This window comes from Macrosteles quadrilineatus, unplaced genomic scaffold (genome assembly GCF_028750875.1).
Source record: "Macrosteles quadrilineatus isolate MER2022 unplaced genomic scaffold, UCM_ALF_1.0 Scaffold_9__3_contigs__length_116548681, whole genome shotgun sequence".
NCBI classification, from domain to species: Eukaryota; Metazoa; Arthropoda; class Insecta; order Hemiptera; family Cicadellidae; genus Macrosteles; species Macrosteles quadrilineatus.
Window position 1 is genome coordinate 52,327,297 of NW_026542602.1, and position 24,596 is coordinate 52,351,892.

At 33.8% G+C, this 24,596-nt stretch overlaps 1 protein-coding gene across 1 annotated transcript; it reads left to right on the forward strand.

Annotated features, from left to right (window-relative positions):
* The first annotated feature begins 964 nt into the window (after positions 1-964).
* On the forward strand, positions 965-23,990 carry LOC129003441 (QRFP-like peptide receptor). The gene is made up of 9 exons (XM_054431736.1): positions 965-1,105; positions 7,506-7,661; positions 8,793-8,951; positions 14,592-14,713; positions 15,333-15,456; positions 16,735-16,940; positions 19,613-19,712; positions 22,530-22,699; positions 23,560-23,990. The coding sequence occupies exons 1-9, from the start codon at positions 965-967 to the stop codon at positions 23,759-23,761; spliced, it is 1,380 nt and encodes a 459-aa protein (XP_054287711.1). The 3' UTR covers positions 23,762-23,990.
* Positions 23,991-24,596: the final 606 nt, after the last annotated feature.

Genomic DNA, 24,596 nt, shown 5'->3' on the forward strand with positions numbered 1-24,596 from the left:
CAACGGGCCAAAGCCAAAAAGGGCTAGGGGCCAAAAGGGCCGTGGGCCAAAAAAAGGGCCAAGGACAAAAATGGGTAGAGGGCAAAAAGGGATAAGGGCCAAGGGCCAAAAAGGGTTCTGAGCCAGAAAAAGGGCCAAAGGGCGAAAATGAGTAAAGGGCAAAAAGGGCTAAGGGCCAAGAGCTAAAAAGGGCTAAAAGCCATAAAGGGCCAAGGGCCAAAAAGAGCTAAAAGCCAAAAAGGGCCAAGGGCAAAAATGGGTAAAGGGCAAAAAGGGCAAAAAGGGCTAAGGGCCAAAATCCAAAAAGGGCCAAAGGCTACAACGGGCCAAGGGCCAAAAAGGGCTAAGGTCCAAAAGGGCCGTGGGCCAAAAAAGGGCCAAGGACAAAAATGGGTAAAGGGCAAAAAGGGCTAAGGGCCAAAAAGGGCCAAGGGCCAAAAAGGGTTCTGAGCCAGAAAAAGGGTGGAAAAGGGCCAAAGGCCAAAAAAGCTAAGGGCCAAAAGGGGCCAAGGGCGAAAATGAGTAAAGGGCCGAAAAGGGCCAAGGGCCAAAACTCGGTAAAGGGCAAAAAGGGCCAAGGGCCAAAAAAGGGCCAAGGGCCAAAATGGGTTGTGGGCCAAAAAAAGGGCCAAAGGCCAAAAAGGCCATGAGCCAAAAAGGACCAAGGGCAAAAATAGGTTGTGGGCCAAAAAAGGGCCAAGGGCCAAAAAGGGCTACGGATCAAAAAGGGCTTATGGCCAAATAGGGCCAAGGGCTAAAAAAGGTCCAAAGGCAAAAAAAGGGCCAAGAGCCAAAAAGGGTTGTGGGCAAAAAAGGGCCATGGGGGAAAAAGGGCAAAGGGCCAAAAAGGGCCAAGGGCCAAAAAGGGTTAAGGGCAAAAAGGGCAAATGGCCAAAAAGGGTTGTGGGCCAAAAGGGCTAAGGTCCAAAAATGGCCAAGGATCAAAAAGGGCTAAGGGGCGAAAATGACCAAGGACCAAAAAGGGCTAAGGGGCGAAAAGGGCCAAGGGCCAAAAAGGGCCAAGAGCCAAAAAGGGCCAAGAGCCAAAAAGGGCCAAGAGCCAAAAAGGGCTAAGGGCCAAAATGGGCCAAGGCCGAAAATGGTTGTAGGCCAGAAAAAGGGCCAAGGGCCAAAAAAGGTTGTGGGCAAAAAAAGGGCCAAGGGCCAAAAAGGCCGCGGGCCAAAAAAGGGCCAAGGGCAAAAATGGGTAAAGGGCAAAAATGGGTAAAGGGCAAAAAGGGCAAACGGCCAAAAAGGGCCAAAGGCCAAAAGGGCCAAGGGCCAAAAGCCAAAAAGGGCCAAGGGCTAAAAAGGGCTAAGGGCCAAAAGGGCCGTGAAAATGGGCCAAGGGCAAAAATGGGTAAAGGGCAAAAAGGCAAAGGGCTAAAAAGGGCCAAGGGCCAAAAAGGGTTGTGAGCCAGAAAAAGGGCCAAGGGCCAAAAAAGGGCTAAGGGCAAAAATGAGCAAAGGGCAAAGGGCCAAAAAGGGCCAAGGGCCAATAAGGGCCAAGGGCCAAAAGGGCCAAGGGCCAAAAGCCAAAAAGGGCCAAGGGCTAAAAAGGGCTAAGGGCCAAAAGGGCCGTGAAAATGGGCCAAGGGCAAAAATGGGTAAAGGGCAAAAAGGCAAAGGGCTAAAAAGGGCCAAGGGCCAAAATGGGTTTTGAGCCAGAAAAAGGACCAAGGGCCAAAAAGGGCCAAGGGCCAAAAAGGGGTGTGAGCCAGAAAAAGGACCAAGGGCCAAAAAAGGGCCAAGGGCCAAAAAGGGCCAAGAGCCAAAAAGGGCCAAGGGCGAAAATGTGTAAAGGGCAAAAAGGACTAAGGGCCAAGGGTTAAAAGGGCCAAGGGCCAAAAAGGGCCAAGGGCTAAAAAGGGGTGTGAGCCAGAAAAAGGGCCAAGGGCCAAAAAAGGGCCAAGGGTGAAAATGATTAAAGGACAAAAAGGGCTAAGGGCCAAGGGCTAAAAAGGGCTAAGGGCCAAAAACTGCCAAAGGCAAAAATGGGTAAAGGGCAAAAAGGGCCAAGGGCCAAAAAGGGCCAAGAGCCAAAAAGGGCCAAGGGCAAAAATGGGTAAAGGACAAAAAGGGCAAAGGGCCAAAAAAGGCCAAGGCCTAAAAAGGGCCAAGGGCCAAAAAGGTTGTGAGCCAGCAAAAGGGCCTAAGGGCCAAAAAAGGGCCAAGGGCTAAAAAGGGCGAAGGGCTAAAAAGGGCGAAGGGCCAAAAAGAACCAAGAGCCAAAAAAGGCAAAGGGCAAAAATGGGTAAAGGGCAAAAAGGGCAAAGGGCCAAAAAATACCAAGGGCTGAAAAGGGCCAAGGGCCAAAAAGGGTTGTGAGCCAGAAAAAGGGCCTAAGGGCCAAAAAAGGGCCAAGGCCAAAAATGGGTAAAGGGCCAAATTGGGCCAAGAGCCAAAAAGGGCAAAGGGCCAAATAGGGCCAAGGGCAAAAAGTGCCACGGGCTAAAAAGGGCTACGGGTCAAAAAGGGCTAAGGGCCAAAATGGGCCAAGGGCTAAAAAAGGTCCAAAGGCCAAAAAAGGGCCAAGAGCCAAAAAGGGTTGTGAGTCAAAAAAGGGGCAAGGGCCAAAAAGGGCTAAGGGCCGAAAAGGCCTAAGGGGGAAAAAGGGCCGAGGGGGAAAATGGGCAAAGGGCCAAAAAGGGCCAAGGGCCTGAAAGGGTAAAGGGCAAAAAGGGCAAAGGGCCAGAAAAGGGTAAAGGGCAAAAAGGGCAAAGGGCCAAAAAGGGCCAAGGGCTAAAAAAGGGCCAAGGACCGAAAAGGGCCAAGGGCAAAAATGGGTAAAGGGCAAAGGGCCAAAAAGGGCCAAGGGCCAAAGTAGGTAAAGGACAAAAAAGGGCCAAGGTCCAAAAAGGGCCAAGGGCTAAAATGAGTAAAGGGCAAAGGGCCAAAAAAGGCCAAGGGCTTTAAAGGGCCGAGGGCCAAAAAAGGCCAAGAGCCAAAAAGGGCCAAGGGCTAAAAAAGGCCAAGGGCCAAAAAGGGCCAAAGGCCGAAAAGGTCTAAGGGGGAAAAAGGGCCAAGGGCCAAAAAGGGCCAAGGTCAAAAATGGGTAAAGGGCAAAGGGCCGAAAAGGGCCAAGGGCCGAAAAGGGCTAAGGGCCAAAAAGGGCCAAGGGCCGAAAAGGGCAAAGGCCCGATAAGGATTACTAAATTAATTGGTAAAATCATTATACTAATCTGGCCAGATATTAAGTACCATGAATTTAAAATAGTTTATTAAAGAAAGAATAATTATGTAAATGTACCATAATGTTAAAATGTAGAGTAAAATAAATGTATTGACCACATATCGATTCTTTATGTCAAACCCTCAAGTCACTGAATTCCCAATACAGTCCACTTATGTCATGTCAAGTTTATTTTTTGGGCATTGGTCCAAACATAACATAAGTAGTGTAACGACTGATGAAATAATATGCTAACGTTAAACATCCGTTAATAGTGTTTTATAAGATATGAAAAACAATTAAGTCCCCAGATTTGTTCAACTTTCCCCTAATAGGGGATAATGGTAATACTTTCACAATTTCTTTATTATGATGGACAATTATTCGTATTAGATCAAGCTAGATTTATATCGCTTAACTTTATTATAATTACATTAAATAATGGTGATTTTAGTCTTAAATCTCTTGGTATATGCAGCTTCAAGAATAATTTGAATACTATTGTGGGTCAGTTGAAAGAAGGTACATCTAATATTCAGGACGATTCCCTTTCAGTGTGAACCTTTTCGACCCAATGGTTGAAGGGTCGGTCGTTTACATATACAATGTTGTGTTCTGTTCTTCCTTATTTATCAACAGAAGTATATAAACAATGAATTAGTTGCTTGTCTCACGTGAATCCTACAATCACTTTATTGTGAAATTAGATTTTCAGTTTACAAGAAAGACTCATGTGTGTACGGTAATGACACTTAGTCTCCGTTTTACATACTGAAAAAATTTAAATGAGCTCAGCTTAAGTCCTAAGAACCACTGTTTAGATTATGTGAAATATAAAATAGCACATTTTAACTACCGTACCTATGACATTGTACAGATTACAAATACAATTAATTAATACAAATGAGTTATTTTTATGGCATGCTGTAGAGAAATGGGTTAGCTGTACCTCAAACTGTTTCATACTAGTAAACATTTAGGTAATGGCACTGAATTATTATTTAGATTTAACTATGTTTTGTTTCCTACGTAGTAATTGGTGGTATATCATAATCGATATAACATGTTAGGGTTACGCTCTATGACAATTCACCTTCCCTACATCATTCAACATTAGGTCCATCTGGTGGGAACATTAAAATGAAGTGAATGTCGTTTGGAGGGACCCAAACGTTAGGCTGCTTCCAAGTCTCCCTTTTCAAGCTAACAAAAACACTTATGAGAAATATAATTTGCAAAAATAGTAATTCCAGAGGTCATTGCTCACTATCGGGATCTTTTTCACTCATTACATGTAATTTTTTCCAAACAAAGGGTTTTAATAATTTGTGAGCATTATAAGAGAAGTTTACAAGTGTATACAATTTAATAACACCATCATTATATCTTTACATAAGGGTAAAATGTTCTCAAAATAATTTAAAGATCACAACTACTAAGAGATACTTCGAATTAGTTAAAAAAATGTGTAAGTAACAAAATTTACTAAACTGTTTAGGGACATTCCACCTTGAAATAGTTAAGCCTTAATGGCATACATTATTGTTGGAAAGGTAAATCTGAAAATTAACATTACCTAAGGTGCCTAGTGATGGGTGTAAAATATTTTTTATTTTAAATGGATAATAAACGTGTATTGCTACTATCTTAGATATTCCATCCCCATGTTAAATTTGTAGCCAGTTTTTTAAAACCAAAATCGTATTAGTTGATGTGAGCCACCGACAGATTGTGCTGATCTTTTTTACCAATTCAAACTAACGGAATGACTTATTGTGAACTATAACAACTGTTATGACCCATCAACTTGGCCAGCAACAAAAAATAAGGTAGAAAATAGAGTTTTAGTCGCTAGCGCATTGTGTGACTGGCTCACACAACTACGTTCTTTTTTAACAAAAAATTTGCTACATCTGGTCCATATAGATGGGACGTCTACTTCAGTATCCAAAAGTCAATGCTACTACCTAATAACATATATTCTGGCTTCCTACCGATGGAAAGCTTAACATTTTACACTTTTCATTAAACAAGTAAAAAAAAATCATTAAACAACCTTAGTAAAAAAATAAATAAATACAAGGCTAATGTAAAATCTTATCTTTTATTTTCTTACATTCATCATAGAAATTATTTTATTTCTTTTAATGCCCTCCATAAAACTGAAATATCTTAAACGTACACGAAGAAATCACATATTTTCTACTGCAACTATCAAGGACTACGAAGGTCGAAGTGAACTTCAGATTGAGCGTTAATCTTCTAATCCTTCAACACCGAACCAATATCCTGTTGAAGTGGAAACTGAGAGAGAGGTTGAATAAAATAAACACTTGGTAAATTACTGATTGAGCTCTGTAGATTTTTGAATTTGGACAGTTCTAACCTTAAAATAACTTCTTTATTAGCATTTTATGTGGTGCACTATTATATACTCATGTATTTAAATGAAATACGTATCCAAACACAATACGATGTTGGATAGTGTTAGATGACGTATTTGATTTATTATATTCTAATTTAAAATTGCACAACCAATCAAAGTTATACTTTGAAACCTTCAGAGTTCATTTATATTGGATACAATAATCTCTTTCTTATTGGAAACGGTTATTGAATGTACAATTGATGTTTCAAAATAATTTGAAATTAGGTTCTTAATCTTTCTTCGTATTGGTACCAAAGGGCATATGTCAGCCAATTCACGTAGTATTTTTTTAACAAGGCTGAGAATATGGATTTATCAGAAAAATATAGGCTAACCATAAATGGGGTTTACATGAGAAGAACCCAACAAACAACGAATAGACGGAAAACTTTTGGGATCTATTTTGTTTCAACTTATTTTAAAAATACAACGTACATATCCAATTACATATAAAATACAATACTTATTAAATTAAAGCAATAAGTGGGGAAAACTTAAGTATTTAGTTTGCAAAGGGATTTTGACAGAGAAATGTAACTATAAAATATTGAATTTACGAAAAAAAATTTACGAAAAAAAAAAATGACCTCCCTGCTGGTGTATTGATACTTCCTTTACGACTTTTTTTTACAGTATTCTTAAACTAATTCTGCAATTCACTAGCTTGAATAGATTTCTAACTATGGAAAAGACATTTTTATTTCTAACTCAAAGTATAGGCCTATATCATTATTCGTGGTAATGACAAAAATTTCTCACCCTCAAAAGTTGTCGTTCTTAAATCTGTACCCATAAACTTACGTGTGCGTAGATCGTAAGAATTAAAGTATCCACTCTAATAAGACCTGAATCAATATTGTGGCATTAGATACTATTCGCGTATCGAGACATACAAATGTAATACAGCTGACACCCACTGTGTTGTCAAGCGGGGGATTACATAAAATATAAGACGAGTTCGGTGCCGCAGGAGGCACTTTCATTACCTTTGTAGGAGAAGTCTAAACTGAATCTAAAGTAGATCACAATCCCCACAGTTGGTCTTCACGTTTGAATCTTATTGAATTTTTTATAAGATTTTTGCGAACTAACTAGATAAAATGTCTACGGTTTTATTGCGTTTATAAATACAATTTGTTATATAGCGGCTAATATTAGTAAATATTGTAACTAACACCGCAATATTTGGCGTTAAGGAACTCTAGGTTAGAGTACTATTAGTTTTTACATTTTAAACTAATAATTCGTTGTCAATAATTTTATTACAATATTTTTATGAATACCTTATCCTTATGGTGAAATACTAAAACATAAACAAGGATGACGTAAATATTCCTTCCACATATGTTGTACACAATGTAAAGTAATACATGAACAAACCATATTTTTACATAACCATATACAACATACGTGAATAAGATAAGTAAAACCTTGTTGTTTTACGGATGGAACCTGACGTGAACAACGTTACTGAAGAAGGATGGCGAGTTTCTATTACATAAATTTACAATGTTGTTTCATGGAAAGGGTCTCTGGTGTGGACAAGATTCTATTAAATAAAACTATAAGTTTAGTACTTTATAGATTTGGACCTGTATTGTACATTATTACTACAGATACAATGTTTCTATGAGATAAATATGCAAGTTTGGTACTTTACAGATGGGGCCTGAGGTACACAATGTTACTGACTACAGATACAATGTTTCTATGAGATAATTAAACAAGTTTGGTCCTTTACAGATGGGGCCTGAGGTACACAATGTTACTGACTACAGATACAGTGTTTCTATGAGATAATTATACAAGTTTGCTACTTTACAGATGGGGCCTGAGGTACACAATGTTACTGACTACAGATACAATGTTTCTATGAGATAATTAAACAAGTTTGGTCATTTACAGATGGGGCCTGAGGTACACAATGTATCTGACTACAGCTACTATGACTACGAGATAGACGATGACTGTTTTTACAGCTACAATAATAGTGATTATGAAGACAACGCACAGCCTAGGACATGGAACTGTTTCTATTGGGATGAACTCATACCTACTCTGGTAAGTGTTTGCTAATATTTATTTAGTAGCATTGGGACAACACTTTTATTCACACCATTTATTGACATTACTGTAAATGGTAACTTAAAACATCACAATTAAAGACACCTAATGTTTTAACGAGTATGATGTGTAAAATACGACTCATAATATATTCTTATATGTTGATTAGAATATTATATTATGGATAGAAAATATAGATTATTTTCCCCTGTTAAAGTTGTAGCTAGTTTTAAAATACAATTTTTCCAAGTCCAATTGAGCCTGTGGTAGAGAGTAATTTTACCAATTACTGAGTTTCGTTGTTTGCACCAACTTTTTAACTTTTAACCAAACTCAATGGCCAACTAATTGAGTCAACAAAAAATAGCGTTGAATCTTTAATGCAAATAAGCTATGGTATAACAAAATAAGACAGAAGTAAAGTGTTTATAATTGACGCCGCAATTAACAATTAGCTTAGTCAAATGTTATATTTGAGTATATAGTATTTGTCTATAGATGGTCCATATAAATGGGATATCTACTCATCTTTAAGGCAATATTATATTAATGGCTGGGTTTCTGAGTGGTTAAAGTGCTCGCCTAATAATTCATAGTTTACTGATTCGAGCCTGCGAAAATTCGTTATGTTTTTGACTGTTTGAAGCTCGACCCATCTGTTTTTGGTCATTGGGTTTTAAATAGCTGATTTTAGTGGGTAACAAAGCCATACAGATCATCTCACTCCATTCTACACTCACAGTGTTAAAATAGCACCTAGGTCGTCCCCACTTCAATTGATAATTTACAAACAAATTAATTTCATCTGTGCTAACTCAAGGCCATGCTGCAGGATCCATGATGTCTCACTTGTGGATAGATTCACTGCCACATACCGTATGCTAAGGCAATAAGCTGACCGTTTACATCTACCAACTTTAGTACAACTAATCACCACTGTGACGTAGTGTTGCACTGCCTGCGCTGCAGCATGGCCTTTTTTATAGTAGGGCCTTGGCTAAGTACTGTTTTTACTGTTAGTTAATTACTTGATGTACTAAACACAACTATGACTAAATTATTGAAGTTTTAATAATCAAACATGTAAAACAAATTGTGGTGGATTACTAATAGTTCTGAATTCCCCAGGTAGTCTACGGTACGACGTTTCTTCTAGGAGTCGTAGGCAACACGCTCATAGTTTTTACCATCTGTAGGTATCGAAGAATGAAGAGTACAACAAACGTGTTCCTAGCTAGCCTAGCCTCGGCCGACCTCCTTCTGTTACTCATCTGTATACCTGTCAAGGTACAGTATTTTTGTTTGTTTATTCAACAAGTTTATCTATACTGGCTGGGTTCGGACTAACATGCTACACCGTATGTTAGAGACGATCATTGGTTTTAGCGAGCTATAAAGAGTAGGCTGTTGTTTGAGGTCTCGAGGTAAGATCTAGACCCGAGACAGGATATTTTCCGTGTTGTGGTCGCTAGAGGCTAAGATTCCCATATCTTTTCAAATTCATTTACTGTTAGTACGATTATTCGAGTAATTTTAGTCCGATTTTGATGAAATTCGGTAAACCTACGTTTATTCGTACGTTGCAACCCTGCATGTTCAAAGTGTGGGAACGGGAGGTATTCGGGGTTTAATGGGGTCAAAGTTACGTTTTCCTATTTTTTACCTTGAAAACATACACATAATTTCAACTTTGCTGTTTGTCATTCATTCATTGTCCTCTTTTCAACAGACAATACAAATACTCTGTGCCCATTTACCATTCTACTCCCATTTTAATTATGCTATAGCATAATAAAAACACAATGAGATATAGCAATATTTGAGCTGTCAAAACGTTTTGGTGTAGTCAATTAACAGATATGTTGACATGAAATAAAGAATTTAAATAATGCATTTATTTAGGCAAAAACAAACATATTATGAAGAACACAAAAGAACCAATTTTAATGCCCATTAAGTAAAGTTCGGGATTCTTATAGTGGTTTGCTTTGACAAGTTGGAACTATAATGATTGTTAACAGTAATCTGTCGTATCGGAACGCTGTCTTCGAATCTCTAGAGTTTCTTCTACTGCAATGTTTTCTCAAGTTTTTTTCTGTAAGATTAATTATATTTTTGTGATAAATAGTTGTACTTAGACAATATATTTTTCAGATTTCTACATGTACTAAGATTTGTACACATATCTTATTGCAAAAAGTTACTTTAATTTTGCTTTAGAGCTTAAATTATTGTCATTTAAACAATAATTTAAATGTTTGAATGACAATCCATAATAATAAAACGACAATTAATAACAATGTAGAGTTGATATTCATGAATGTATTATATTATTATTAATTTCAAATCAATGTCAATAGATAAACTTCATGAATTAATTACAAATACTAAACAAACACATCTCCAATTATGAAAAGAAAACCTGTCTTAATTTTACTGCACATATTGTTTACACGTAATATAGTGTTCAATCGTACTTAAATAAAAACCAAGAAAAAGAAATTAAAATTAAATTTAACTGTAAATATAAGGCTCTATGATTCGCCAGCTAGGTAGGAATGGGACAGCCAATATTGGTATAGCTAAACCAATTGGAAACACCCGACGTTCTCAACTATCTACAACTACTCGAGTTTTATTGAAAATGCTTTATCATGGAACGTCCCAATATCACCTTGAATATATTTTACATAGTTTATTCAAGGTATTTCATTTTGAAAGTCAGATAAAAAAAAATCAAATAAGTAATCAACAACGAATAGTAACATTTGTAAAATTAGAAATATTATTTCAAAACTTGATACCACATAAGCCTCAAGATAATAACCCAACTTAACAGAATACATTTCTCCACAGATCATAATAATGATAGTAATAACTTATTCCCTCTTAAATGCCACTTATATGGTTCCGTTCCTCGAAAAAGTTAGTAAAGCCAAAATATTTTAATATTGTAGCACTGTGAGATCCATGAGCAAACATTGGACAAAAGCACGAGTAGGTAATATCACAAACTGCCTCAAATGGCGCCTCTCTTACCCTGTGTTATTGTTTTTTATCGATCGTCCAAATATACATGTTTCAAAATTTGTATATGGCTTCATAGTGTGGATGTTTCAAAACATTTGTGTGGTGTTATAGTTACACAGTTATCCATTTATTATGAAATATAGGGAATCTTGGACATGTGCAATTAATTCCGTGAAAACATTAACAATGTGTGAGTTAAAAATGATCCACAAACACCATCCTAACTACTAGGAAAACATATTTCTCCCCCACAACATCGTGTGTGGGATTTAAATTATAATCAGCCCTAGCAGAATCTATATTTTGACGTAGTAAATAGTAGGGATCCTCATTAGTTAATGCTGTAGTATGAATCTTAACCAATATTTTGTAGGATTCTTTTTCATGTAGTTCATGTAGTTCATGTTTCATGTGGTTGTTTTTTAAAAACAATTTCATTTCCAAGGCAAATACAACTAGTGCTTAAAAAAATATTTTCCAAGTTAATTTAACTATCGTCATACATTTTGTTGTAAAGATTAGGCCTAATGGTTTCGATTCAACTGAAACTATCGGTATTATATTATAAAACTAACATTAAATGTCGATACATCTTAAAATTATGAAACAATAAAAATTAATTATTCATTCATGATAGTTTATCTTGGTAATTTAAATGGTAATTGTGGCCCAAGACACTTTGAATTTCCCTTTTACTTTGTGTTCTACCGTCTCTAAAATGTAACGTTTATTATTGTAACCAACACCTTCCTAAGTGTAAATGAGATTATACAATTTATAATATTAATATATATATATTTAATATTCAGGCTTAATAAGATATGGGAGAGTTAGTAAGCGAAACATTTAAGATAATTCTGGTTTTATTTCACTTATACTTGTTTAAGCTATTTAGAATCCATTACTGTACATAATAAACATAGCTAAATTAAAACCTCAAGTTAACCATGTTGTCTGCAAAATAAATAAATTGTTAATAAATATACATGAGTTATCACGTTTAGACATTCGGAACCGGGTTTTACCTAAACTAACCCTTAAAATGTCAACACCTCCTTGTTTGGAAATTTTAAATGTTGGTCCTCTGTTACTAGAAAAGTGAATATTGTAACGATTCACCCATAAAGGTTGTTCAACAGAATAAATAATTACGAAGCCAAATACTCCAAAATGAAGAATATCAGGCTAGTCACAGTGAGCCACGTCAACAAGTAATAAAACAGGAAAATATGAGGAACGACAACAGAGTAGAGTTTCCTTTTTGCTAACGTATATTTACTTTGTTGTGCAAAATATTTATTATAATAATCTTGAAAATATATGGGAAAGAGATAAAATTGAATGGGATTATATTTTTGCTTGATTCTTGTATTGCTTTTCCGTAACAAATTGCAACTATAATGATTGTTGACAGTAATCTCCGTATCGAAACTCTGTCTTTGAATCCTCAGTATTTATTTTTACTGCAATGTTTTATTTTGGAATTTCGTTTTGTAAGAATAATTGTTTTTACTTTTAATTTGTATACTAAACAGGCTGCTGTACCCGTTCTTTGCAAAGTAGAGCACTCTGAAGAGAAAAACTTCTCCTTTATATCTTGTATAAAATTGTTAGGCTACACATCCGCCTTTGGTTTCAGAACTAAATTCAATTGGACCTTTGGTTTGATTAAATAACCTTCCCTTAAAGCTTGACTAACTTATAAGGCTACTTAGTACAAACTATATAAGGCCCTGATACATGTACGAAAATACTGTACCTATGTGATGCATTTTTAAAAAGTACGCTTACGTTTATTTAGTTGAAACATATCTAGACAAGAGGTGAAAAAGGAGCGTACACTAATAGTACACTGTAGTGAATCAAAATACCCAGCCTCAGCATATCTGCAGACTAAGCAAATTGTAATTTGTTCGATTGGAGCTTTACCTATTTAGCTGTGGCCTATTTAAAAATCTAAGTCTTAGCTCCACCCATTAGAATCTCTAATTTAAAAATCAAGTGATGCTAAATCTTATCATAAAAGAAACAGGGAATCGTTACATGCTAGCACAATATGTAAACTCCCTATAGATCAAATAAACATAGACTGATAACAAATAAACTTTATCACATTGATAACCTGTTACAACGTGTTAAACAGGTGCAAAACTGACTTGTGGTTGAGTAATTCCTTGGTTCATGACCGCAAGAAGAGTAATCAAATTAACTTTACGGTTGACCAAGTTTAATTTTCTTCCCTGGCATTGTTTGTGACGAAAAACCTCCTTTGATGGTAGTTTAACTTGAGATGAACAGCTTTTTCTTAAACTTTACCAAGACAGTGAAGAAAATGACATTTTGTAGTCAATAGTAATTTTATATAGAGTTACGTAGTTCATGTGCGTATGTTGTTTTTTAATAGCGTAGGTGAAATATAACATTTAGCTAGTTCATACAGGATTGCTTGTAAATAATAGTTAATAATTAAAAAAACTATTAGGAAATATTATTTTCTATTGCCATCTAATCGAACTAACCTTAATAACCTAAAGATAAAACCAGATGTTAATATTATTTACAACTGATTGGAAAAATCTAAGCTCAGTTTGTTGTATTACTGACATAATAAATCAAGCACTAATTGAGTACGTTTTAAATTGTAGAAAATAAAGTTAAAACTAATGATAATGAAAACATTATGAGCAATATAAATGTTAATTCAAAGTGTTGATTATAATTTAATGTTTCGTATTTGTTCTATATATTCTAATTAAACAATTTCTTTTATGAATTATTTATGGGTTTGTTTTTTGGATATACTGAAATGTACCGGTATAATTTAATATATAAAATGCTTAAAATTTTAAATTTTTTTCTAAATGTAATTAAGGTTTTTCAATGTTGATTAGTATGCAGACAAAAGTATGCCACACGAAAAGCCTAACTATTTTTATATTTAATATGAAAAATTACATAAAAATAATACAGCCACAATATTGTATGATATTTATTAGTACGAAACTTTGTTAAATGAAGTTTAAAATTTTCGATAGTTATTATTTTTTTATCTGTTTACACAAAGCTAGTTATAGCCTACCCTTTGAAGACGTCGATTCCTTTGACTAATTTAAACTATGCTATATTTATTTTGTCGTTCGACTTTATCTAATTAATTTATTCAACTCTAAGTAAACGTTAGTTTTCTCCTACGATCCTATGACATTCCTCTGTTTAACGATATTTAAAACCAACACTTAACATTATATTAAATTGTTTTAGTAGTTTACTGAGACTTTTAATCAGTAGTTAAAGTGTTGGATGTTTTCGCACCTTTTAATAAAAAAAAGACAACAGTTAATGGCCTGTTAGCTTATTCTGCGTTAATCGTTTGGTATCGTCTGGTTTATTTGTTTGATTTCACTCCTGTTGTTGCTGATGTTGTTTGATTACAATCATGTTGTTACTGTGGTTGTTGTTTTATTTTAATCATGATGTTACTATGGTTGTTTGTTTGAGTTAACTCCTGCCGTTACTGTTGTTTTTTTTTATTTCACTCCTATTGTTACTGTTGCTATTTGTCTGTTCTCACTCATATTGTTACTGTTGCTGTTTGTTTGATTTCACTACCATTGTTAATGTTGTTATTGTTTGACTCTGCTTCTGTTGTTACTGTTGTTGTTTGTTTTATTTTACTCATGTTGTCACTATTTGTTTGTTTGATTTCAATCCCATTGTTAGTGTTGTTTGGTTTTTGATTCTACTCTTGTTGTAATTCGTTAGTTTTCATTTTGCCGATAGTGTTGTTGTTTTATTGTACTCCTGCTGTCACCATTGTTGTTTGTTTAATTTCACTTGTATTGTTACTGTTGCTATTTGTTTATTTCACTCCTGTTATGACCGTTATTGTTATTTTAGGTGGCAAAGTTATTCTCCTACACGTGGACAATGGGGATCCTGCTTTGCAAAGTAGTCCATTACATGCAGAACGTGTCCGCTATTTGCTCAGTGCTTACCCTCACTGCTATTAGTGTTGAAAGGTTCGTAAATATGTCTAAAATATTCAAAAAGAAAGTTAAAGCTTTTAACACAAGTTAATGAACACATAAAATTCATGAGAGCAATAATATTTGTAATGTTTAGGGGTTGCGCATAAATTAATATATTAGTTACAAACCTCTTTATTTGTAGTAATTTAGGTAGTTATGTAACGAATAGTGATGATCAGTGATTGTTCTACTGATAATATTTATGAGCTTTCTCATATACATATGTAATTGGAAGTAAAGTTTTGTAAAAATATATTCCTAAAAACTAATTTACTATCCAGAAATCAAGTATAATGATCGTAGAGTAAATATCTTACAGCATGTGATACTATTTCTCCATTCCAATGACGCTGATAGCTCTAGTAAATGGTTAATTTGACTTACGTTAACTAATAATTTTATACTCAAATTTTATTAATTTTATTGTATGTTGACATTATACTTCCCTATCATACTCATAATGCATGATCCATTATTAATCTTTTTCCAGAAAGAAACATTTTCTTAGAAAAGGCAATTTTAAAAGTTTAGCTATTTTAGTAAAAAAATAAAAGCTCACTTATAAAGAAAATTAGCCACGTTTTACAAAGTAGGTGGAAATATGTTACAGGTACTACGCAATAGTCCATCCAATGAAAGCAAAATATATTTGCACCATAAGTCAGGCCAAGAAGATTATTCTAGCAACATGGTTGGCGTCTATTTTGCTCGCTTTGCCTAACCTTGCTATTCAGGTAAATAATACATTTATAGTATACTGTATGTATATAATTTAATAAATAATTTTTCAGCGTTTTTCTTGTTTTGTTTTAGGTTTTAATAACAGTGTCAATAGGTAAACAGTAAGCAAAATTATGGCCATACATGGACACTAAAATAAAGTTTTAAATACAATTATATAAATTTATGTGCACAAAGTATTAACTTAATTAGTAAAGTGGCAATCCCATGTATTGACTAATTAAACTCTACAAATAAACAGAAATAAATGGATTGATAGAATATAATGTATTTATAATTGGACGTATTATAGAACCGTTATACACTAAGTACTGTATCACAGATAGCTGATACGTGTACAATAAATATTTGTATTTTTGTCTTGATAATTTATTGGTAGACCACCAAATTGTTTCATAATTTATAACCTTTAAAAATTTCAAAAAAAAAATTAAAAAGGCGAGTCTCTTTAAACTTATAAGGAATCAAGTATTTGGTCAAGAGTGGAAACTGCGTTATGTTCTGTGACATATATTAAATGTTTTCAAAATCACGAGTCCTTTTAAGGTATAAAGGACAGACATATACACTACTTAAAGAGACATATATCCAGATCTTTACCATTAATTTGCCTATCATTTATGTTTAGTATGTGACCTGGTTTTATACATCGCCCTAACAACAATAATTACAAACCTCTCAGAGAGGTAATATAAATGATTCTGTAAAGGAATATTAAGCATTAACAAATACGATTTTTTGCATTTATCCAATGCAACTTTTTAATGCACTTTATGTATTACCATAGATAAATAATATAAAACGATATAATCATAAACAATAACTGGTCTCCTAGTTATATAACCAATTAGTAGAGCACAAACCATGAAAATAACCCTAAAATAGTATAAACAAAATTTTGTCTATCCCAGCGATCAATGGGGACGTACATGAACTAGACACGAAAAACAAGCTTCAAAATTTACAATGGGATGAAGAGTCTACTTGTGTTGCTTCGTCTATAGTATTACTAGCACGATAATAATTTTAGTGAAGATTGTAGTCTTCCCGGTATCCATTGTAATCCATTGACATCCAGTGTCTTCTAAACTATGTTTCGTAATTGAAAAACACAATTTGATGAAACGGTCCCAACCAGAAGACAACTAACATGCATACCATGATAATATTTTAAATATTGTTAACAATAGTTTAAATATTGTTTGAATATGTTTAAGAATTAAACAGATTATCTTAAAAACGAACTATAGTAAACTCCTAGTAATTTCCAGGTGCACATGGCAGTTGGACCCCGTTTCAACCTTTTTTACTGTACATTGGACTACGACAACCGACCCTTGCTGAAGCTGTACCAGCTGTACATGCTGGGCCTGATACTGGTAGTACCTACCAGCGTCATGGTAGTGACCTACAGTGCTATCTGCTGGGAGATTTGGCAAGTCATGAAGGAAAGGCATCGCATGGTGACAGGCAGAGCGTAAGTGTCGATAAAGTAGATTGATAACTTCTTTAAACTTAAATATTGACATTTTTCTAACTCTAAGTTCGTACTTCTGATTTTTCTAACTGTATGTTCGTACTTCTCCTGCCAAAATATATATTTTTAATTTTTTAATAATATTTTGCAGCTTAGTATTCCATTCTTTTGCCTTTGACGTTGTCACAGAGAAGTAAAATACAGAGGAAACATTCTTGGTGTCTAGCAAAAGCCGCTGGTGTCTAGGCCAAAGTCCATCACCACCCTCTCATTATCATGTACTACAACTATCACAGTGAAGAAGGACCCTGTGTCCTCTGTGATAAGCATTTCTGCACAGTGCTTGCCACTCGGGTTCTTCCTTGCTCGTAACAAGTATTTCCGGCACAATATAATAGAGTAGAACACACACGGTCATCCCATAAGCAATTTTCCTCTGCACCTTATTTCTTTGTGGTTGTTTTTAAATGAAATGAAAAAGAATTATCCCTGAGTTATATATAACTACACCTACAAATACCTTTAGACGAAACACATTGTTTTAGAACCATTTAATCATACATCTAATATTTCTACATGAGAATTATTTATTTATTATTATTTCCATTATTTTTGTGTTATTTTTTAAATTGTTAGCTAAATTGCTTAACTTTATCCAACCATTTTAGATTGTAATAAAAAAAGTGTTATGCTTTTAAAGATGGTGCGCAGTAAACTTGCTTTTTTCAAAAAAGTTGTTGTGATCTGGTCAACATTTAAACCAGATACAATTAACTAAGTACACAACTTACTTTTGGGATTGCAACTAGTTGTTGAAGTACAATATATCTCTAAAATATCATTTTACAAGCTTCTCAAGTTGTCTCCCCATTTTAAAAGCTGGCTAAAAGTAAACATTTGTTCTGTGTAGGGAATAACATGAACTATTTATGTGCTGTGTTTAGCTACAATGGAATTTACTACCAAGGGTGCTCTATATTATATTGAAATATCGTCTCGTCTTCTAGCTTACGTTCTACCATTTTAGAAGGGAACATTAAATACATTTAACATTGAATTACAATAAGAAAGTTAAATCAATAATTGGACACTGATTAAAAAGTTGACTTTTTTCAAAGAAACTGTGAAAACATTTTGGGTTTAGATTATATTGTTGGCACAAACCACATAGGTTTACAGTTTTTATAAAACATAAAAACAAACACCCAAACGTACTAAATTCATAGTGTAAAACGTACATTTGTATAACTTGTTGGTATATAATATGACAACAAAGCGAATATTCGGAATCAGGATGACTTAAGTTGGGCATCAAAGTCAAAAACTTAATATCCCTAAACCACTTATACGAGTAAACTAAGTTGGTACTTAAGATGTTTTGTGGCTTTATTATAAGTTATTAGGAGCTTCGGTTGTATAAAGGGAATGGATTATCAAACAGTGGAGGATAACTAATTAGTGCGGTAAAACGTTCAACAACATTATACATATTTTATCATATAATCAAAGGATAAAATATGGTGGTCATGCTATAAAGTAATGAATATTTTTAACTACATAAATAATTAACTTTTTATCTTTATTTTGAAGCAAGGACAATGTTTTAAACTCAAACATAATTAGTTCCTATAGTGTAATGCTATAATAATAATTATTTGCGACATTTTTTAATTCAGAATAGTTTGAAAACTAATTAACAACACATACATTACATTCATGTAAAGTATGTTACATATATTAGTTATGTAACATATAAACGTAATGTGACATAAATATAACGTGACTTTGTTATAATATAATCTGGTCATCGTAGTTGGGTCAGTTTAATTATGAATTGCAACATAACATCTGTATTATAATGTCACCTGTCAAATTGACGTTCTATTTTTTGTACTGCTACCTAGATCATCAATTGCAAAGCATTCATTGCATATGTTTACTTTCTCCCAACATACACAATATATGGAGAAAGAAATTTATTTGTCGGGAGTTTTAAGTCTGAGTCTTAGGTCCCCCTGAACAAAAAAAAAGAGATTTTCCAAATGATTCATGTGTGTGTGTTTAGATTGTAATGTCAATTTATTACTTAACCCATAAAAGGACGGAGAAATATGTTTTTTTACGGATATTAGACGGCTTCAAGGGTGTTTAGTATACAAATATAATATTTTGCTAAAGGTCATTCAACTTTAAACAAAATGGTACAGGAATCAATACTAGTTAAAATACAGTCCAAAAGTTATTGCTCTATGTGATTTTACCTATAAATTTTCTAGTTTCTCAAATTACTTACCGATTATAAATGTCGTTGACTAACGGGAGAAAGTATTTGTCAGATTGCTGATACAACTTTTTGTCATTGACAATGTCGTCCATATTGGCCTCAATCTGTGAGCTGGTGCAGTACAATAATTAAGTTTTATGATAAATATTAGTGTCAGACTGGATCTCAAAATCACATTATTTCTGTCATAGATTAGCTACTAAGCTACCGCCTCGGCAAGTGTATGACCAGGTCTATAACCTAGCTTACTATATGTTTGTAATTTTTATTCATTCTTTATTAGAGTTCACATGCTCTGCACACTGTTTACATTCTCACATTCTCAGCAGTAAGAGTACAAACTTTATATTCTCAACTGTATATTCTCAACTCATTCCTATTTTTTTAGAACTCACATGTTCGAGAGTATACCACTTACCAAGAGAGAGAGTGGAGGGTTCAAAAACGAGAACATTGCAAGCGACGACCGCAGCAACAATGTTAGACAAGTGAGTCCATTGTTGAATTGGTCAACTTCTATTCCACACAGATTTACAATTCTCTTTAGCTATTTCACAACTATTTACTTCCATATCTTCTATCTGCTTTATAAGTAACTCCTATTCTTTTTGTGAAATGTATCATCTTTCTATTCTCAGTGCTTGTTATGAATTTATATAAGTTTGCACACTTTATCTTTATCCTATTTAAACATATTTATGTTTTTTTAAATAGGCTGTAAGGAAATTTTTAAGAAACATTCCACGCACTATGGCACGATTTAAACAAGTAAAACTAAATTTACCCAATCGACAGTTGTTTTACACAAACAACGTACTTTTAAAATTGTATTTTTGCTTTTTTTTCTTGCTATCAATTCGTTATTGCCACTAAATCAAAATGTCTGTTTTAGGACTCATTAAAAGTTAAATCGTTAAAATTTGCATTTATATATTGGGAGGAATCGTTTTACGTTTTAACTGCAAACTATAAACGTTAATCTTTCTTTGCTGTTAAGATATTGAGTTTAATTATTAGTTGAATCCTTGAACATTTCAACTATTGAACTATTAGTTGAAAATTTCAAACATTAATTTATTTCAATTTTCAAGGCTACACATAAACAAATAATTAACACATCACAAAACACACTTTTAAAGTTAAATAAACTATTACTGGACATTTGAAACCAACACATTGTTCAACAGGGAGTCGAAACAGTTTCTGCAATTTCTTCAATGTTCGGACACGTTCCCAAGAGCAGAATTCAGGTGTGGGTAAGCTAAAGAGGAAATGTCTAAATGCAACTCATGTGCAAAAAACTGGTAGAAAATGTGTTTAGCTCTGTAAAATATAGATTTGCAAAGTTTTGTTACTGTGTTGCACTTTTGTATGTACAGGGTGTTTACAAAAGGTTGTGACATAATTTCCGTTGTGATTTCTTGGGTTAAAATAGGCAAAAAGTGTATACACAACTCTCATATAACGTTTAGTTTCGCTTGTGTTTTTTTTTCTAACCTTAATGTTTTGAGACAGCGTTGACATTCCAAGCTATCTTTGTGGATGATTAAAATTGAAACTCTTGAACCTTTTAAAAATAGCGGCGGTTTTAAATATTTTATGCCAAATTTCATAACAGTTTAAGCTACAGCGTTGAAGTTACACAAACATTGCAAAATTACAAATAAAAAACTTCAAAATGTTTTTAAAATTTCAGATATTTAAAATGTTTTATGCCAAATTCCTCGAAAAATCTTAAATTTTATTTAACAGTTTCAAGACACGTCAAGTTTAGTTATTGCTATAGAAATTTTAATTTAACTATGTAATTTTATATGTTTTTTTTTTGTGAAATTTGACATAACATATATTTAAAATAGCCGCCACTTTGAACGGTTCAGTGTTTTAGTTCTCATTTTACAAAAATAAATCTTGGAATCTCAAGGCTGTATTTAAAATCGGTAGTTTTAAATGGTTTTGTAAAAAATACATGTAGAAAGACGTTAAACTAAACTAGATAGGACATATGTTTATCAAATTGTTTTCTAATTTTGACCCAAGGAATCACTAAGCAATTTAGATTCCCACCTTTTATGAACACCCTATGGATTTGAATTGAAATTTCGATACATTGATAAAATATGTACATATAAATCCCATAAATATTCGTCAAAAAGCTTTGAGACTACTGCATGTGAATGTATATTTCTTACAAGATTTCCTAGCAGAACGGAAATAATTAAATCTCAACTGAATACACTTTTTTTTTTAAACGAAATGCTCAAAAATCAATTCTTAAAACTTACTTTGAATTGTTGTAACAATGTAATAATGTAATAACATGTCTTGTTGGGATTATGGTTAGCTGCGTTCTTGGCCAAACTATTTTACAAGTTTCACCCGTGGTTTTACCATATTTGTTTGCATGTCAAAACTTGACTTTGTTGACAAGTTTCTAGTTTAGCCACTGGAATCAACAAGGGTTCCAGGCGATATCTTATGTATTCAATCGTTTTTATAAGTATACAATATATTTCTGGTGTATAAATAATACCAAGAAATCCTCAGTTAAAAATTTTCAATATATTTAAGTTTTTATTCAAGCTAAATTTGCCAAGCTGTAAATAAAGCATTGGGACATCTAACATTCTTATTTATCTGATTCAAGAGGTTTTACACTTCTTAATATGCTGAGTTCAGCAATTGTCGATGGCTTTTTATCACACAATTTAACACTTTTACACAAAAAGATTGTTACTACTCAATCTAAAAACTTCACACTAAATAACTCTTTTTCATGATGAATATCAAACAAAAAACTAACTAATAAAATTATAACAGAACAAATTTTTGCTGCAGTGTATTATAACACTCTTTGCTCAGCGAAGAATGTATCTATAGTTATGATCATCTAACAATATAGCAAATACTAAAGTAATAAACCTGAAGGGTTTATTAACTCGCAGACTTTACAGACTCGCATATAATTAAAAAGTCCCAATTTTCAACTTTAGAAGTTTGGTTGCCTTATGAATTTATCGCTTTTAGATAGAACAAACCAATCAATCATTTTGTAGATACAACTTTCAAATACTTATATTATAGGGACGCTCAAGTGTTTAGTAATTTTTTAGGTAGATTTTTATAGTTTTTTTTTTTAATTTTAATTTTACGAAATAAACGTTTTGTAACTGAAATATTTCTGACAAGTTTAATCCTCTATTACCAAAAAATATTCCAATCTAGCCTAAGATAACCAAAGTTACCACTATTGTAAGATTATAGATCACACTAATGATTTTAATACGAGCTCTAACGTGGTCTAGACGTTCCAGGTCATCAAGATGCTGGTGTTGATTGTGGTGATGTTTGTGGTGTGCTGGGGCCCCATCATAGTCCTAGATCTGCTGACGGCCTACCACGTGGTCCCAGAACACGCCGCGGGCACCACAAAACATGTGAGGACGGTGTTCCATCTCATGGCGTACTTCAACAGGTGAGAGAGCTTGTAGGGTGGAACCAATAAAATGGTTTAAAATATCTATTTAATATTTCATATGAGGTTTTGCAATGCAAAGAGCCTTACAAATAGAATACATGAGAAATTTGTATTAATATTTATTCATCATTAATATATATTTACAGTAGAGGTACTTTCCAAAGTTCAGGTAAAATACTTAATTTTCATCTGACTGTTATTTAAGAACAAGTATGAGAAAGATATTGCAAAAGTGTCTATCAGATGAGGGGAAGGAGCAAGCTGGTCTATTGTCAGAGCGCAGGAGTTCGGTCTCCGAGGACTTGGGTTCAAATCCCTTCAATCAACAATAAATTTTACCAAAGTGATAGTGGCCCTCTAGGTCTAACCTAAAGTAATGTGAAAACGGTTCCGGGCTGGAGCATATCCTTAAGCCATTCAAGTTTCAGATTTTATCTGGACCGATTACTATTTGATTTGACATGTATTGACAATGTGTCCTTCTAGATCAAAACCATATAAACTTAATTACTTTAATTACAAGATATGTTCACTAGTACTACATCAGGTACATGTTTTTATTATTTTGTATTTCTAAACTAATTGTTTGGTTATATGAGTGATTAAAGAGCTCGCCTAACAATCAAAAGTTCACCGGTTCGATCATGAGAAAAGTCAGGAGAATTGTGATTGTTCGAAACCCAACTGTTCCTGGTCATTGGGAAGTAATAAATGATCCTGACTGATAAAACAGCTGATCTCAGTAACAGAGCTACACACATTTCACACCATTCTACACTCATCCTTCACTCATATTTGGGATAAAATAAGCTCCTAGCTGACCTCCATCTCAACTAAAAATAATGTTTCTGTTTTAGTTGCGTCAACCCGCTGGTGTACGGCTTCATGTCAAAGCACTTCAGGGAGAGTTTCCAGAAGACTCTTTGTCGTTGGTGTCGTGGACCTCCACGGCGTCAACTGTCTGTTTCCCAGAGTCGAGCGACTTCCATAAGGTTTAAGGAGAGAGACAGATCTACTATGCTAACTCAGCTGACGACACATTCTCCTCACCATCTGTAAAACTACAGAGTGACCTTGAACCTTAAGGTGCCTAATTAATGAAAATCTTAAGGTGTGTGGAAGCTTAAACAAGCTAAGTACAAACAAAAGTCTGTGGAGTTCTTCATGGTACATGAAAGACAATGGACTTCTTATTGGAATCCAAAATATATTTAAATACCCAGTGTGGATTTAAAATCCAACGCTTAACTCTCTTAAGACAAGAATAACAAATTAAAGGGATGTTTTAAATAGGCTGTACTGTTAATATGTTAACGTTTTGAAATATTGTTTGTCACATTTCTTATACCAATGTTGAATAAGTAGGACCTCTTCTATTTTAGTACATACCAATGTTTTTTTATGTATATAACTAAAAAATCTGTCAAATTTATAATAGTTTTATTTTCATTTTTGAACAATTTATATTAATTTTAGTAATGGGAAATGTATGCAATAGTCAAACAATTATGTAAACTTCAATGATGTTGTGAAGTCTTGCTTTAAAAGTCAAGCAAATAGAGCTGGTGGGTCAAAGTAAAGTTCTGAAATAGGCCAGCTGGTGTTATATAACCACCAGTTCTATTTGAGTTGACTATAGTTAAAACACATGTATGTAGTCATAATCGTTTTACACATAAGAGTTGACAAATACAACATGCGTACTGGGAAAACATAACCAATTGGAGCTAAAGTTGTTGTATGCTGACCATGGTGTATTTATAATCAATTACGGTCATTATCTGTACGTACACATAATGAAAAAAATGCACCTTTGAAATATAAGATAGCAAGTCAAAAGTATAATTAAAAACAATAAAAAAACCCCATCTTTCTTTATACCACCTCACAATAA